This window comes from Ischnura elegans, chromosome 5, assembly GCF_921293095.1.
Source record: "Ischnura elegans chromosome 5, ioIscEleg1.1, whole genome shotgun sequence".
NCBI classification, from domain to species: Eukaryota; Metazoa; Arthropoda; class Insecta; order Odonata; family Coenagrionidae; genus Ischnura; species Ischnura elegans.
The window spans coordinates 8,308,083-8,326,888 of NC_060250.1; the positions used below are offsets into that span (position 1 = coordinate 8,308,083).

General features: G+C 40.3%; 1 protein-coding gene across 1 annotated transcript in view; it reads left to right on the plus strand.

Annotated features, from left to right (window-relative positions):
- Positions 1 to 18,806, plus strand: part of LOC124158481 (alkaline phosphatase-like) — a 72,316-nt gene that overhangs the window by 24,080 nt on the left and 29,430 nt on the right. The window contains exons 3-5 of the mRNA XM_046533605.1: positions 13,214 to 13,434; positions 15,896 to 16,069; positions 17,041 to 17,232. Of these exons, the coding sequence (XP_046389561.1) occupies positions 13,214 to 13,434; positions 15,896 to 16,069; positions 17,041 to 17,232 (587 nt within the window). The remainder of the gene's footprint in view (positions 1 to 13,213; positions 13,435 to 15,895; positions 16,070 to 17,040; positions 17,233 to 18,806) is intronic.

An 18,806-nucleotide genomic window follows, 5' to 3' on the forward strand; every position in this document is an offset into this window, starting at 1 on the left:
GCTATCATCCTGCGTCGTATCAGCGCTCAGAGCCTCGCCCCAAGATCTCCTCACTTGCGGCAGCGGGAACCAGAACGACATCACACGGGAGTTTTCCCGGCATTCATACCTACCCGTCGCGTTTTCGCGCGCTTGAAAATTTTCACTTTTCATTTAATCGCGAAAAATAAACATCGTCATTTAAAAATCTAAAAGCGTGAAATACGTACTCCAGGAGCAATAATCTTTCGATTTAGGCAATAAAAAAATATAACAGGAAACCACCCTATTTGTGTAGTTCGGCTGACTCCGTAAAGTTATCACCGTGGCTAGTCCAGGTATACTAAAATTAGTGAAGAATAGCTGAGCATACCTGGTGGAGATCTTTGCAGGAAGAAGATACAATGATATGAGGAGACTGGTTATGGAATGAAGGAAATCGGACGCCCAACAACCTTACGGTTGAGGAGAATAAGAAGATAAGTAACCGAAGAGGAGTCACAATAATTGCCGTGGGAAAAATTTCCCCTCGACCCCTTTCCAGGCGACAGCGCTGATCAACACGCTATTCCAATTCCTTTATTCCCACGGCAATTTTGCCTAGGTGCGCGGTGCTGGATAGCGTAGCGGTTTGCGCATTTTCCCGGAAAGACCGTGGTTCGGTTCCCGGCTCAGGGGAATTTTTTCCCAAAGACATTAATGTGAATTTCATCCCAGTTCACGCGGCAGGTAGAAATGTACCACATGAAGAGGCGTTCATGAATGCAAAAGATACAATGAGAGGATCTATACGTGAAAGTGTAAAGAAAAGGCTAGTGAAGAGTTTCATCCGGAGGATGGAGCTCTACATCGCGGAATCATGGAATTTGAGGAAAGAGGACGAGAGAAGAATAGATTCAGGCTTCAAGTAGCTTAGAAGGTATCCGTAATTGAAACACAGGCACTCATTTATATTAGTAAAGCACTATCGGACATTAAAAGCGCACGCCTCTAATTGATGGATGGAGGATGACACATCGAAAGACATTTGGCCTCTGTCCACAGTGTGCTTCTTCGTTCGGTGTGACATTGGAAGTCACATACCTATAACGTTGCATCTTGAAGCTATGCTGCCTAATTCGAACTTACACAAGGCTATGACGGCTCACTCGGAATTCCTTATTCCGAAGGAATGGAGCTGATTAAATTAGAAGCTGCACAATACTCCCACAATGTTTAAGTACATCCGCATGACGCGTTTCGTCGCTGTCACTTCAACATTTATTAAAACACCTTTTCCCCATTCCCTACGAAGACCCTGAAAAATAACCCTTTCTCGAATGTGACTCTCTCTCTCTTCTGCGAGGCAGTCAGTTCGTTTATGCCGACGCCGGGTTTCTCTCCACCCGTCCTTCCTTTCCTCTTCCCTCACGGCGCAAATGAACTCAGGTGTCATTCGATTCTTCCAAACACCAAGCCGTGCTACGAAATGCGTCGTGCGGGAGTATATTTTGTAAATATATGGTCCAATTGCAGAAAAGTTTCTCGGGTTTTCCACCGGTTGATGTCGTCCATGTCTCCCGACGTTTCGATCCGCGACTTGCCGATCATCCTCAGGGGATCTTCCGAATGCCGTTCTTCAAAAATTTTCAGTATATATATATAATTCACCTTGGCAAAAGTTGGAATAGCCTCTTCGTCGCGGCATTTCAGAAGAAAAGCAAGACTGCATAATAGTTTTGCCTTCTCCTTGCGTAGGTCCGAAAGTTTACGCACGCTGCGATGTGTCTCCTCCCCGTAGAGGTGAGTTATGTATGATATTAGGTTTTCCCGGCGTATCAGTTACAGAAAAGTTTCTCTGGTTTTCCATCGGTTGATTTCGTCCATGTCTTCCGACGTTTCGATCCGCGACTTGCCGATCATCCTCAGGGGATCTTCCGAATGCCGTTCTTCAAAAACCGATTTAAGTGAGGATTTCACCTTGGCAAACGTTGGAATAGCCTCTTCGTCACGGCATTTCAGAAGAAAAGCAAGACTGCATAGTAGTTTTGCCTTCTCCTTGCGTAGGTCCGAAAGTTTACGGACGCTGCGATGTGTCTCCTCCCCGTAGAGGTGAGTTATGTATGATCTTAGGTTTTCCCGGCGTATCAGTTGCAGAAAAGTTTCTCGGGTTTTCCACCGGTTCGGAAACCCTTCCTTGGATCGGCTGCGCATTTTTGTTGCACTTTGCACTCTTGTGAGCGTATTCTTCCATCAACGAAATGTTTACTCTGAACGAATTAGTGGGCCAAAACTAATTACGTCATCCACTCATGAAAATTGGGCGGAAATTTTAGTGTTTTATAATCCCAATATTTATTAATATAATGTGACTGAAGAAAAAAAGGGTTTTTCCGTAGGTTGTATTTATCTGTAATTTTATTTTAATAAAATTCGATTTCGGTGTCTCTGTAAACGACCCCTTTCAGCGACACATATGGCATTGGCATCTATCACGCCAATATCATTTTAATAATTGTCAATTGCCTGTAAATTACAAAGCTTTATAATACATTCCTCAATCACAATATTGAATGTTTCACGAGTAGCATTTACAGCCATTTTTCACTCGCCCGACATTCCAAGCGTTTTTAAATACAATCGATAAAATCCCAGATATTCCGTGGATTAAGAAGGTTGAGTTATCGTAGCAGGAGGAAAAATTGTGGCTGTAGGTAACTTATTTGAATAAATCCTTCGAATAACATCAGCTGTTATCTATCAAATTCCTGAGATGGTATTGCGGCGATTATACTAAGTAAACTCCATTTGCCCATCACTTAGATTTTCTATTTGCATGGGCTTTGAAACGTCTTCGTATTCCTAGTGGATTTGATTAACTGGTTTGATTAGATTTGATTAACTGGCTTCCATTATCCAAGAGATTATTTTTGAAAAGTGCATTGATAAAGCTGAGATGAGAATGAAAGAGATAAGATAGTAATTTGAGAGAAAATGGCGATTTTTTGTGGAACCGTGTATTAAGGCCTAGTTACAAAATGCATTAATCAGTAACGTCTTAATGTATGATCGCAAGAATGAAAACCGTAATGCAACGTTTAACCACCCAACTTAAGCGAATTAATGAACAGAAAATGGAACCTGTTTTAACTTGGTTCATGCATTCGTACCTGCTCCGTTCCGGACCACAAAAGTCATTTACGCAAACAGACATTGACTTTTATGCGTTGATGTATTACCGTGAGTCCAGGCCTTTTGGAACCATAGTGACAGAAAAACGTTTGCCATTTTATCATTAACCAACCAAGGTTCCGACAACTTATGCCATCTTCAAGGCAGAACCAAACATTATGCGATGCATTTTACACAATTTTTGCAGGTGGTCGCGGGGTGACAGGGGGATAACTAGAAATTGGGGGAGGGGTAAAATGAGCATTAATAAATGATCTTTTGTACACTTCACACCTCTACTGCCGTGTCTTCTCGACTTCAAACAGAACACGTCCGCTCTTAATCCATGAGAAAGTTGTCCTAACGTAATGATATAAAAGCGTTTCTATGTCTTTCCGATTTTTTAAAACAATTTCTAACCACCCTCACTGTGAAGAGTGGTTCTCACTTGTAAAATGATTCACAGTTTGTCGAAATTTGGACGCGCCAATGACGTCACCAACTTACGGAAAACGGGCGGCAATTTATCTTACCTAATCAATTCATGAAATGTGTGAAAGCATAAAATTACCTTCGCAAGATATTAAGAAGCGTTCGTCTTGAGTGTTTGGCGGAGCGGTTATGAAAAACTCAAATTATTTTAGAAACTGGGGAAAGGTAGTCAGCATAGACATGAAGAGGGAATTAAACGTGTCAGGATAAGATAAAATGAAGCAATACATTATGGAATGAGAGAGAATGTCGAATAAAATAATAAATGAGAATTTTGACGCAATCGATTGAATATTTGTAACACCCACTCCACATTTCCTAGCAGGATCTCTAAAAATACAAAACTTGTTCCTTATCCAAATGAACGACGTAATTATCAATTAAATTTATCCATTGCAAAACATTGTAACAGCAAATGCATTAATAACCTACAGAAAATTCAAAAAATCTGTATACAATGAGAAAAAGGTATATAAAATTCAAAATAATCGACATGAAAATGCAGATATTATCCATTTTAGAATCGGCGATGTAGGCGCATAATAAAGGCCTTCGATCGCTACGCTTTTCAAATGACCTGTGGCAAAACACAACCACAGTTTAGGAAATTAGTAGAAGACTTCAAGATGATGTTAAATAGCACTGAAATCATGGCGATGCCCATTAAATACGTGAAAGCATGAAAAATAATAAATTGAGCATTATATATGATCTTGCTTATGCATCCACATAAATAGCTTGTTTTAGAAAAATGCCAATTATTTCATTCAAAATTTTAGTATTTTGCCTACATCAAAAGTTAATAAGTGAACAACTATCCAGGTAATGCACACTGAGCTGTTCACAATTGATTTCTTATATCCCCTCCCCAACCGTAGCCAAGAAACTGCACATTCCAGCAAATTGAAAAGGACTTCTTGAATTGCGATACATTTGAATACTGGATGGAAAATGGCGCAAATTTTGAAAATATTTATTCTCATCACAAATATTTCGGGTGGGGTTGCAATTACATAAATTAACTAGATCCCATGGGACAGTTGCTTGACCTCAAAATGCACTATTACCTACTTCAGTCGAATTTTGCTTACACCGTGCATGACGACCACCATTACAATTCTTGAGTTCATTGGCAGTGCACGATAATCGATTAGTCGACGACAATATATTTTTGATTTAAAACTGCGTCATATTGTCGCCTCAACGCATTTTATTGCGTTCTATTTGAACAACATAATTAAGTACTCGTGGGATTGATTTTGATGGCGACTTACTAATATATTTTCATTAACAGTAGTCTACAGCGCCAACAATTTGCGTAAAACGCCCATTACTGCCCAAATGCGTTCCGTAGATGGTAAAAAATTTTAATGCATCTAATTATGATGCAAGGCGTGTCAGGCAATGCTTATCTTACGTAGAGTGTTGGGATTAACGAGGATGGATATGTGCCAAGGGAGCGTGCGTGAGTACTCAGCCAGTAATTGTGGCGCCAGAGTTGCATTGGACGAAAGGGAAATGGAGACAGGGGATTTCTCATTGTAACGTTTGAAATTTAAAATTGTTATTTATTGTAGTCAGGCAGTTGTTGATGAAAAAGGATGGGGCATTGTTGAGAAGAGAATCAGTGGAGTAGGCATGGGCGGTCCTTAAAAATGTACCGGTATTTTTGTGATGAGTATTAAAAAGCAATAATAGTACTCTCCCGGTAGTACCGGCGAAAAAATACCGGTACACCGGTACTTTCTTAATTGATAAAATATGTTAATAATTTGAGATTTAACGCTTGTCTTACCCTAATTATCCGGTATTTCGGCAAATTAGCGTAACATACGGAAAGAATACACTGAAAAAATTATTAACTGGATTTTTTTACGAAAATTTATCGGAAAAATACATGAAGGCTAGATTCTCTAATAGTGAGAAGGGTGATAGCGATGAAGTTTTATTTCTTGGAAATGGTCTATTTCGTTTGATATATTATCAAAACTCAATTGTTTAAGTGGCTGGGTAGGCAGTTGATTGATAACACATAAGATGGCAGAGCCGTCGAAGTACCGGTATTTCTAGTACCGATACTCCGGTAGTACCGCCAAAAAAATACTGGCCGGTACTACCGAAGTAGAAAAAAAATAGTACTCGGTACTACCGAATACCGGTATTTTTTGCCCATGCCTACAGTGGAGAAAATTGCTTGAAGGAGTGAGACGATAAAAAAAACCTGTAATTTGAAGTAAATGAAGAGGTTTTTGAAAAAAATCGTCTGCCGTTACACTATCCACCATACGTATACGAAGAAAATTGTTGACTTAAGAGAGAGTGAGACGTATGGCCGAGAGTACGTGATCATACAGAGAATATAAATGCGTGCTCAATGGGATTGTGCAGTGTAACCGAAATCTCAGGCCATCATTGGAAAACTTCTTTAAGAATCTCGATTTTCCGCGGCCCTTTGGTGGTATTCAATACCTCTCAGAGATAATGCGTCCTCGATGTGATATTCGCCGACTTTTAGAAAATTCAGCATTTTTTAAAAGATTGTTTACTAAGTGAGCTAGAGTGCAAAACTGATGAAAACAGTCATAAAAGGACAGGTGGAAGGGAAGAGGTGCAAGGGACGGCCCCGAATGAGTTACATAGGACAGATTGTAAAGGATGTTAAGAGAAGAAATACGTCGCTATGAAAAGGCTAGCCGAAAGGAGAGAAGAATGGAGAGCTGCGTCAAACCAATCTTAGGATTGTCGACTAATGATGATGATAATGACTGTACAAAAATCTTTCATTCGCCTTCGTGATTCACCTTAAAAATCACCATATTTTCAATTTTTCCATAACTTACGGGAGGACAGGGCTCCGATATTCTCATGGTAAATTGAGAAGTTAGCGAATGAAATAATTTACAAAATACTATTTTTTTTGCCTTCAATTCAGACATTTTTCTCTCCGTTGGTGGAAATTATATTATGTATAGTTTTAAACTTACTTGCGTCAAAACGTTTGGTTATCTTCTACGTGGTGAGTTTTGTAATCTAAGTCCACAATTAGGGGCGGGAATACAATTAAGCAGTGCGAATCACCTTAAGGTCAACCGTCATCCCCAGCCTCCCTCCACTCCGTAAATCGCCACTGATAGGAATGAATCGTAAGTAATGTCATGTTACAGAATACACGCTTTGCGCCGTCAGTGCAAATAATAGTGGCGCGGTGCCAGCGTCGAGTGGCGGAAGCAAAAAAAAACAAAAGAAAATCAGGGGATTCCCTCGAATAAGGTACGTTCTGTTTCCTCGTCACACTTAAAACAGCGACGCGAAGGACGGCATCTTCTTGGTCGGAATAATAATAGAGAGAGAGCTAGAGAAAGGTTTTGCGGGTTTCATGGACGACGCTCGTTGAATGCGCCATATAAAAAAAAAAAAAATTAAACGGTTATGAGGTGGATGACGTCACAAGGCCACTTCGAATCGCGCGCAAACGGTCGATGAACTGTGCAGAGGGGCGCGTTGGACCGAGAATGGAAATCTATCGCAATAAAAGGTGTGGACATAAATAAGTGTCGCAAGGTTAATACTCCAGTGTTTAATCGCCTCCTCGAAAGCGCTGGAAATCGTTTAGTCGGCTGAACACGGATGACGTTCGGCCACACCACTCCCCTATTCACGATTATATCACGCCACTGGGATGTAACGAAGTAATCGCATTTTTTAGTAAGTTTTACTTGCAATCGCTATGTTTAGTAACCAATTTTTTTCTTCTTGTCTTTACCTCTTTTATATAATGATCTTATTGTTTATTTCGATCCTGTAAAAATAATTCCCGAGGGTGGCTTAAAAAAAACCGAAACGTAGGCAAATCACTTTTGCATATTCGACCTAAACTCCAAGAACAACCTATTACCGCCCAAGTGGCCATCGTTTGCGCCCCATCACTCAAAACACCGTAGTCAATGCAAAAAAGTAGATATTGCAGCAACAATGTATTCTCTCAGTGCCAGGTAATGTTTAATGCTGCTTATTTGAGTGCATATATGAAATAGCATCCCCTCGTACCAACATGAAACCTTATAACCAAAAACATTTCTGAGCGGGTCATTACTCTAATCAGAATTGAAAATACGGAATCCACGCGCGCCGATCAAAAGGCAATTTCAGTTCATGACTCCACATTATTCTCATCCACAAGTGCAAATTTGTGTAGGATGTATTTATAAATGCCTAAATTTCCTAAATGAAACGCTTTATTTAAAAATTTATGCAATGGCATTAAATAATAGTTAAAATTCTCGTTCGCATGTTAGTACATGCTACCATAGAGTATGGTACTACCTATTTGAGAAAATATTGGCAGCGATTGTATCATGTACAGGGAAAAATTAAAAGTAATTGGAATCATGATCCCACTGATTACTTTTTAATAAAAAAATTGACGTTGTATTTATAATTGACCCCTAATGCATTTTTTTCAATTATTTGCTATCATAGGATATAATGTCGGTATTTACATAATCATATTATAATCATCAAAATATTTCCATTGAATATTTTGATATGCATCGAGGAATGCCAATTTCAACTTACGGTATATGAAATGACATCGGCAGGAAATAGATCGGAACAGTTTTTTTCTTTTTGTGTAATTCTTCATTTTTAAATAAAAATCAATCCGTAGAGGGTGCGATCCTAACTATCTCAATTGTCGACGTCCCTCAAACCAACATTTGCTTCAACTCATATGGACTGATATGAAAAAAAGGTCCTCTGAACCGGGAATCGAACCACAGGCGATGGGCGGTGATCTGCGCAGTGGTCCGAATAGCCAAGCCAAAGGTTCGCGATTCGCTTCTGTTCGAATGTACTATTGTTGGACGAATCGCTTGCCTTTTTTATTTATTTTGGCAAAGAGAACGGTTAAAGGACAGGTAGATGGGAGATCGGCTTAGGAAGGTTTCTCAAGAAATACATGGAAAAGTTAATCAATGATGTCAAAGAGATGGACAATAGAAGTGTGAAAACATTATCGGACACGAATATTGAGTGTAAAGCTGCATCTCAGGGTTAATATTGTGATCACTCTTAAGTCGATGGCAGGCCCCCAAAACGTCGAAAGAAATCAATCCTTGGACCCGGTAGGATACTAGAAAATTCTTCCTTCCGTTAAATCGTCGGGAAATACTTCGAGCCGATCATTATGTACGAAGCCAGACCATTCGGACGTAATATCATATCGCCCCTGTGCACGCTTTTCAATATGAATTTCTTCGCCTGTTCTTAAATGTTATCCTCTGCTGAGGTAATTATTTGCCAACCAACCTAGATAATGGAAAACATACGTCCGAGAACAAAATGCAAACACTTCTCCGCTAATCGAAGTTCACCAACCTTTTCCACTTATCCGTCAAGAAGCTCGCTTCCGGATAGCACATTTCCCATGTTTACACTCCATATCGTGGCTGTCTGTTGTCTTTCATAATGCATCTGTAATGTAAGACTAGATTTTTTTCCCGCAACGTTTTCACGAAATATATAATTCCTCATGGAGTGCAGAGTGATAAGATTATGTCTCAATTATGACATTTCTACCAATCTGGAGTCAATTTTCTGATTCAAAGATTGAGGGGATTATAATTTACCAGCCGGGGAAGATAGTACCCAGAGATGAGGGAAACTTGGGGCTTGGAATGCAATGTCACAGTGCAGGATTTTTAGGCGCGATAAACAGCAAGCAATAAAAAATAACAATGGCCGTATGCCGCGAATGGGATCAGATTATCAGACCCCGCTCAACATCATCGATTGCCATGTTTTTCTGAATGTGTGTAGACCAAAACCTCTTGTGAACTCATATCCCAGCAAAAAGAGTTAAGTTTTCCCTTTGATTGTGTCAAGAGGTGTGCCTACCCAGCAGGATGTCCAACCAAAGAAGTTGCATAACATGACTAAGGGCTTACACGGGGCACGAAAAACCAAGAAGCTGTGATCAAATGGGGACCAAACGGTGCAGAAGCAAGAATTAGAAAAGGGGTGAGACAAGGTTGTGCGCTTTCCCCCATAATTTTTAATGTTTACGTAGAGAAAGCCATCAATGAAATCAAGGAAAAAGCTTCGGGTGTCAATATCCACGGAGAAAAAATTAGTATGCTGCGATTTGCTAACGACATAGCAGTCATAGCCGAGACAGAGAAGGATTTAAGGAAGACGTTGACAAAGATGGAAAGGACAATGTCCAGATATCAGCTGAAAATCAACAAAAAGACTAAGATATTAGTTTGCAGCAAAAGAGAGGAGGCTAAAACAAACATCAACCTAGGAAAGCATAAGCTTGAAGAGGTGAACGAGTTCTCTTACCTGGGAAGCCGAATTACCAGCGATGGACGGAGCAAGAAAGAAATACACAGTAGAATAGCGCAGGCGAAGAGGGCTTTCTACAAAAAGAAGAATCTTCTTACATCTGAAAATACCAGCATAGAAGTAAGGAAACAATTCATCAGATGCTACATATGGAGTATGTTTCTCTATGGAAGCGAGGCTTGGACGTTGACAGCAGCAGAGAAGTCAAGAGTGGAAGAATTCGAAATGTGGTGCTACCGAAGAATGATGAAGATAAAATGGATTGACCGTGTGAGTAACGAGGAAATGCTAAGGAGAGTGGGAGAAAAGAGAAGCCTCCTAAAAACATTATTGAGTTATATAGGACAGGTTATAAAGGATGTAAAAGAGAAGAAATGTGTAGCTATGAAAAGATTAGCGGATAGGAGAGAGAAATGGAGAGCTGTGTCAAACCAATCTCAAAATTGTTGACTAATGATGATGATGACGGAATTGCGCAGGTTAGAGCTGCGTTTATTTATAAAATGGCGTGGAATTGCGCGAATGCATGAACGAAATTAGAATAGGGGCTATTTTGCCGTCTCGCATCCACGCATTCTCGCATGTGTTCTAGCAATTCACCGCTTTACACGACGCAATTTTGATTGCGCCTTAGCACGTACGTCAGATTGCGCAATTCCGAATATCGTGTAAAAAGGCCTTAACAAACGGTAATCATAAAATGACGCAAAGGACGCATCGAACGTAATCGAAAGTAGCACTACGGGGTTCGATTGCATGAGATGCTCCGGCGTACTAACTTTGGTGGAAGTCCGTGCAGCCGAATGGAAACGCATAGCGGACAGACAAATAGACATCCTACTTTACATACATAGATAACAAAACTGCCATGAAGGAAAATTCGAATCCGTTAAATGACTTTAATCTGGATCGGGAATCTAACGTCAGACCCTCAGCGTTCCATGCATCCACGGCTAAGCGTCGCTTTAGCGCCGTTATGAGGTTCAACACAAGTTTTTGCGAGGAATCAGATGACTTAAAATGGTGCAATAAAATAATTTGCACACGGATTTTAACCCTTATAGTGCCAGGAGCGCTATCGTGCTGCTCATGCAATGTCACTCTTAGATGCTGATAATTAACTAATCATACAATTGTCAATATTCATTTTATTTTAACGTTAACTTTTTTCTTCAAATTATAAAAATTAACTCATATTACAAAAAATTCGTCAAATAATACAATAAAAAGGTGAAACCACATATAATAAAGATTTCCTAAAGTTTTTAAACATACACCTTTACTTGTTTTTGAGACCTAATTTTTTCCCCTAACCTACTGCACAATCAACAAAAATTCCTCGGCACTTTTGTCATTATAGTGCCTAGAAAATCGGTTGGGACTCAAAGGGTTAAAATTCAAAATTGGCTTTCCCTCAATTGGGTTGGAGAGGTTTAATCCTACATGCACGCCACATAAAGTTCAGTTTATACTGACTCATTGACTTAAAATGTCCTTTGGAAGAAGGCGAGTGAGAATGGCAATGGCAATTGCAGTCTGAGTGTACACGAATTGCTGTGTACGAGTGTACACGTGTAGCTACGATTGAGGGGCGGCGATTATCACATTGGAGTGCGCATATAATCTTTCCTTATTTCCGTCATTTTAACTCCGAGTTTCATTGTCTATGTCAGTTATTACCCCTGACAAACTGCATGTCACCACAAAACGACAGCACGCAAACAATCGACCGAGGGAAGAATAATTACAGCAATGATATCGGCGCGAGTCTCACTAGTTCAAAACATCCGACTGACTGAGACCGCAATTGTGATAGAGCACCTGTCCTTGCGGCTTAAGCACCGCTGCACTGTTGAGGCACACTTCATAGACCCCAGTCCGTCCCGTAAAGGCTTGATCCAGGGGCGGAACCGGCATAGAATTTCGGGGGAGGCGGGGGTCATGACCACGGTCTGGGGAGAATGGATCGTGACGAGATTCTCCTGTTTGAAATTATTTTATAAATATTATTTTTTTCTATTTTTTATAATTATTATTCTTAACAACAGATCGAATGTAACAATGTTAGATATTTGAAGATACAAAATCTGTTAACATAATAAAAATTAAAAATATTTGATAAAATTTGGGGGGTCAAGCTACCAAGTCAAGGTCTACCATCACCTATCCAAACCAAACTTCGGATTGAATCACTGTGAGTGAGTGAGCTTTTCCATTTCCGTGATATTCTGATGGAACCATTTACCCAATTTCAAACTTACAGTTTAAAAGTAACATTGTAGTATTAACACATCGCATTTCATTGACGTGAAAATGTGTATGATTTGTGATAAAACTGAGGATAATGTGATGTTCGGATCAAGGGTGCCGACTTACAAAAAATATTGGGGGGGGCCCAAACCGGGGACCTTGCCCCGGTAAATTCTATAAGTAGTGAATTTTAAGTTTTTAAGCATTTTAGAAGAGTCATATCATCAACATTAGAATCCTGATCACTCGAATCTCGATATCTGGACACTCCGGGGAAAATCGACTAGCCTGACAATTTTTATTCTTACACCCATAACGAATTTTTGTGGGGGCTCGGGCCCCCTCCGGCCCCATGGAGTGCAGGCGCCACTGGTTTGGATGTCACTTTCATAATTATGAGATAGAAATACATGAAGAATGACTATATTTTCGAAAAACTTTTAGTTACTTCGCAATATGTCGCATAGTGACATATTGCGAAAGATAAAGATAATCCCCCTTAAAAGATAATCGGTGGAGAACCTGGCCATCTATTTAGTTGTTTGAAATATTACTTACTTACTTAAAATCCTGTGGTCTTGTAAACCAAACTTGTTTTTGGCCTCGCCAACGACCCGCCTCCACTCTTCTCTGTAGTTCCTCATCTCCAAATCTACGCGTCTTATTATATCCTTCGATACTTGCTCTCTTCAATGCCGTTTTTGGTCTTCGTAGAGGTCTTCTAATATTCAATCATGCATCAAAGACTCGTTTTATCATGTTGGTGTTGTCCATTCTCAATATGTGGCACAACCATCTCAAGTGTTTGCTTTTTATTGTAGCAATTATATCCGGCTGAGTAAATGTCTCTCTCAGCTCTCTATTTTTTCTGGTTGCCCAAATTCCTGCTTCGTACACAGGAGGAATTTGAAGAACCAAACATTTCTCTCTGATATTTATAAAAGGAATCAATAAAAGTTATTATAACTTTATTTCTAACCCGCGTTATGTGTTGCAGATGCTTCGTACTGGGAGGACGTTGCCAAGGGGATATTGAGCGACCACTTGCATCGGCAGTACATCCGAGGGGTGGCCAAGAACGTGATCATGTTCCTTGGAGACGGGATGTCCGTGCCCACTGTGTCAGCGGCCAGGGTCTACGAGGGACAGTTGAACGGAAAGCCAGGCGAAGAGAACACGCTGTCGTTCGAGAAATTCCCGTTCGCAGGATTCTCAAAGGTATCTCAGATCTTCTCACTTAAGATATCAATGACATCCATTGCATCTCTCATGGGTCACTCACTCCATGTGCAACCAACCTCGATATTGCCTCATCCACGTGGATTTTGACCGGAAGGTATAGTGAATTAATATGGCGATCATAGGTCTTGAATGAAAATCCAAAATATATATTGAGCATTCAATCAGGCACTCCAAACGAAGTATTATCTTGGTTTTTTCCCTTCTCAAAAAACAACAATTTTTGACGCATTATCTCCGCCATATCAAAATGTATTTTCAATAATTCTTCATCAAGCGTGCTTAAAGGAATTTTCACTCCAATCAGAGTCACTTTGTTTTATCTTTATTCACCATTCCAGTGTTTGTCGGCCATTATTTTTATAAAAAATACTATTTTTCACGAATTTTACAATAGTTCTCCTGATTCTCTGGCATAAGAAATTTTTTTGGCACTAGTGCAAAATCTACTACTTTTAGCAGGAAACTAAGTGCAGCTGGGAGAGATTACTCATTTTCAGGGATGGTAATTCCAAAAAATGACCGGCGTAAATACTAAGGGGTGTATTTATCGAAAGATTAAGGGTGCGAGGCAAATATGGATCAGTTAACAAAAAAGGCGTTTAAAAAGTTACATTGGGTGATGAGAAATATAAAGGAAAGCAGCTGTGCTTCAAAGGAAAAGACCCTAATCCGACCGATTTTGGAATACGCGTCCCTAGTGTGGGACCCGTATGAAAAGGGGCAAACACAACCCCTATGAGAAGGCCCAAAGAAAGGCCGCAACCCATGAAATGGGAAAGCAAAAAAAAAAAGAAAAACCACGGGGGTCACTAAAACGCCGCAAGCACTGGGATGGGAATCACTAGGACGGAGAAGAAAATAAATAGGTTTTGCGCACCCCTCCGCAAACTTGGGGGAGAAAACGCGAAGGGAGAACTACGAGATAACATTGAAAACCCCAGCTGTAAAGGCAGGAAAGATCACCGATACAAGATGAGACATGTAAACTAATAGAGTATTACAATTTACTGACTAAATCTACAAGAAGGAAAGGCATAGAAAAGACTCACAGACGAGTAATTTGTTGAGGCAGCTTCTATGTTGTTGCGCCATAATTCCGGATGTTTTTGAGGAGTGCGTTCCGGGTTGCCCCTAGCCTGGACTTGAAGTTTCTGACTAGCTTATTGATGAACTCGTTAAATGTGGGAAGCTTGTGGGCAGAAAGGACGTCAGACATTCAGACAAGGCGGGGTAAGTTTAAGATTAAGCGAATGGATTTATTTTGGAAAATTTCCAGTTTTCCCATCGATATTGAGTTTGCAAATATTTCGCAGCCGTACAGGAGGGAAGGTCGGATGATGGAGGAATACAATTTGAACTTGGTTTATCGGGACAGTTTTTACTCGCCTGCGGCCTCTCACTTCATGCGATTACAAAACAAGATGAAATGCCGGCCACAAAGGACTGACGTAAAAAACTTCTCAACAGGACGATCAGTGATTGGAATAGACTCCCTGCAGAACAGTTTTAGCCGTATCCTAGCAAAAAAATTCAAGAAGAGGAGCAAAACATTTATCTTGGAAAACTAATTTCATTGCTAATTTTAAATTTTCGATTTCACTCATCTAGTTTTATTTTTGTTATGTATTTTCATTTATTCCATTTTCATTATATGTCAACTGTTACCTCCCGGAAAATAGCCAACTTGCAACTTGTAAAATAATATATTAATACTTCGTTAGTTTAGTAATTCAAGAATACGCATGCATTTTTGAAATCTTACTTCAATTCCATCTCATTTACTTCGCTAAGCAATTTTTGAAAAAAGTTATCGGTTGCCTAGATATGGTGGTAGAAAAATCAATTTCATGCGATAAACCGAAAGCAATTCATTTTAATAAACATAGATTGGAAATTTCCAAGTAAAATAAAGACACCGTCGCGACGGTCGCGCATATTCCGTCCGCCTGGGTATGTAGGCACCCAGTCCAGAACATGGGTGTGTGTGACCGTCGATTGTTATTTGTTTATAACCTATTTGTAAAAGGTCTAATCGTGGTGTTTTTGGGGTGGTTAAGATGAGTAAACAAGTAATTTTGACCGGGCTCGTAGTCATAAATTTGCTTAAGGGGTGCCAGTTTGGTATGTGGTACACCGACATTTTGTCGTCAAATCGCACGCCTCGGAAACCGATAAATTTCCATAATTCAAGTGTATATATATCACGCAAATATTATATAGCCACAAGGGAAATAATTTCGGGGGATGAGGGGTCGGGGAAGAGGAAGAATGAAGGGCCCCGTTGGCTACGCGCCCTCTCTGGACAAAAACACGAGGACAATTGGGGGTTGGGTGGGGAGAATAGTAGGGCTGCAGTGTTCATTAATTTCTAGGTACTCTAAAGATAACACTACTCTCTACCTATGAATGTGACGAACTCCTCTTTTTCCTTCCTTAGACTTACTGCGTGGACCACCAGGTGGCAGACTCGGCGTGCACGGCCACTTCGTACTTGGGAGGCGTGAAGACGAACCTGGGCGTGATCGGCGTCACGGGAGCCGTGAAGAGGGGAAACTGCACTGAGTCACTGGACATGTCCACTCACGTCCACTCAATCATGAAGTGGGCACAGGTAATCGCACCGATCATAGCATGTACTTCATGCCACTCTGCTTTCAACTTCTATTGTCCGCGAATCCAAACAAAGTGCAATTCGGGAAAATAATCGCATGAATAAAGCTGTTTGAGAATAGGTGACACTCGTGACCTTTTGATAATGACGTTGTTATCGTTATTTAATGAGAGGACCTCCGAGATATATGGCTTCGTAAATTAATTTTGATTGATATGAATTTTTATCAACTAAAGTTACGTATAAATAGCATTCAGTACTAGTGAACTTTTTGGAAACGCCCAACCCTCCCATACCAACACACTAAAAAAAAATTCTGAGCACCGTTAAAAAGATTCATGCTCTTTAAATCATATTTCTCGCGATATTTGTTTAAAAGATGGTAAAAAAGATAGCGTGTACAGATTCACATATTTGTTTTTAATGTAGAGCCCTGAAAATGATATAACTTTTTAAAGAAACAAGGCATGTTAACTGTGAATACATATTTTGTTTCCATACATCAATACCAGAATTTCATCTTCTTCTGAAGTCGATATGGAAATATGAGTACTTAGGATATTTGAATAATGGAAGACATGTCAAGACTAGTGTGATTATATAGGGGTTATTCTCTATTTCCAAGCAAAAATGGCCAAATTAGGAGAGGTGTTGGATCTTCAAATGATCGTTCAATGTGTTATTCATTGCTCGAGGCTACAATAAACACTCTATAGCAACGATCCGTTCCCGTGGAAGTGAGCCGTTACTAACGCCCCATAGGCGGTGAATAATTGAACTTTGAAACCAATCCTGTGTTTGGCTAAATGAGTGACGACATCCGAATTGGAGCCCAAACTCGGAAATGCGGAATAACTCGTTTGGACGTTGTTGGCGACGATCGTTGAAAGTTGTATATTTTTGCAACCCCACACACACAAATGCATTTACCTAATCAATCTGATCTTCACCACTCTCCACCGATCGCGTAGGATGCTGGGAAGAGCACGGGCGTGGTGACCACGACGCGCATCACGCACGCGTCCCCGACTGGCGCCTACGGCCACGTGGCCGAGAGGAATTGGGAGAGCGACGCCGACGTGGTCGCCAGCGGAGAAGACCCGGACGCTTGCTCGGACATAGCGGAGCAACTGGTGCGGGGACACACGGGATACAAACTCAACGTGAGTACCAAACTAATATTAGAAAAGAACAAGAGAAAACATTAATTATAAAGGACGCCACCCGCGATTCTAAAGCATGAATCTTCTCCGTCCCTCCCGAGTAATAACTAAAGGGATCCCTCCGATGGTGGCGGAAAAATGACCTTTTCAAACGATCATTCTCCGCGATGGCTCCATGGATGGGAATCACGTCCCTTTTTCTATCGCTGAAACCATCGCTGGTACCGACTTTCAGCCAATCATAACGCTCGGTCACTAAAAGTGATCGAAACTTCACGCTTGGCTTTCAATTGAAAGGCATTTGTAAATACGAAATAACAGATGGAATAAGAGACGGTGAGAATGATCGGGTTATTCAGAAAATGATGGGTCGAGCGATCGCGCTTTTGGTCCTTTAGAAACTATCGCTGGAGCTATCATTCAGAGGGACGGAAGAAATGATGCAGGATGAGGAAAATATTAAAGCTCATGAATTTATGAATTAAGGCCTCTATAGAGAAAAAATAGGAATACATTTGAATACATCATTTAACAAAAAAAACTGCTTTGGGCCGTTTATTATTAAAGTATCCTACCGATTAAGGTAGGTTTCCATGGAGTTCTTGAGAAGAAATCTGGGAATCTCCCTCCCCATCAACCACTTCCCCCTTTAATTCACAATAAGGCCTACTCGCTTTCATTCCATCTAAAAATTCTATTATTTTCTTCCTCTCCCTCGTTTACCTAACATTCTTCCCTCCAACACTGCTTTCAACATCCCCTCCTCGCTAAGAACTCGCTCCATCCACACCTTCTGACTCTCCCGTATCTCATCCAAAAGCTGCCTCTCCTCACCCACCATGTCCAGCACTTCATCGTTCCTCCTCCTCTCCGTCCACTTCACCTTCTCCATTCTTCGCCACACCCACATCTCGAATGCCTCGAGTCTTCTCTCGTCCTCCTTCCTAAATAAGAGTAGACGGGATGCCACCTATCGTTCTTTTGTAGAATTAACAGCAAACTGCCGAACGCAGAAATTTGAAAACGAGTTGAATAGTTTCTAATTACGGCATCGATGTCTTTTCAGGAGGTTATTCTTCAATTTCTTATTTGGGAAAACTTATTTTTCATTGAGCTATGCCTTCTTCCACCATTCCTGATTGAAATAACAAAACACAGTTTAAAAGCGCATGTAACAAATGAATACCACACTACGCGTTCCAATATAATTTATGCTAGTTTTCCCGTTGATTCCAAATCAGCCAAACGACAAGCTAAGTTTCCATCCAATTCATTCTATGGACGCCGCAAAGTGATGCATACGAATGGCTGCTGGAATCTCACGCTAATGAATCAAGTATTGCTAAATTTAGCCATAAACCGGCATTTACTGATATGCTGTAAATTTTTGTTTTATTATTTTGAATGCCATGTATTTAATTATTTTTTGCACTATAAATCATTGCGAGACGTGATCGAAACCTTTAAATTTTTCCATTTGATATTCACTTTAATTTTTCCACCCAAACTGCCTTCTCCCGTGATTCTCAGTTTGAGTGAACAAAAAAATGGTTTAAATGCTCATGAAACACTAC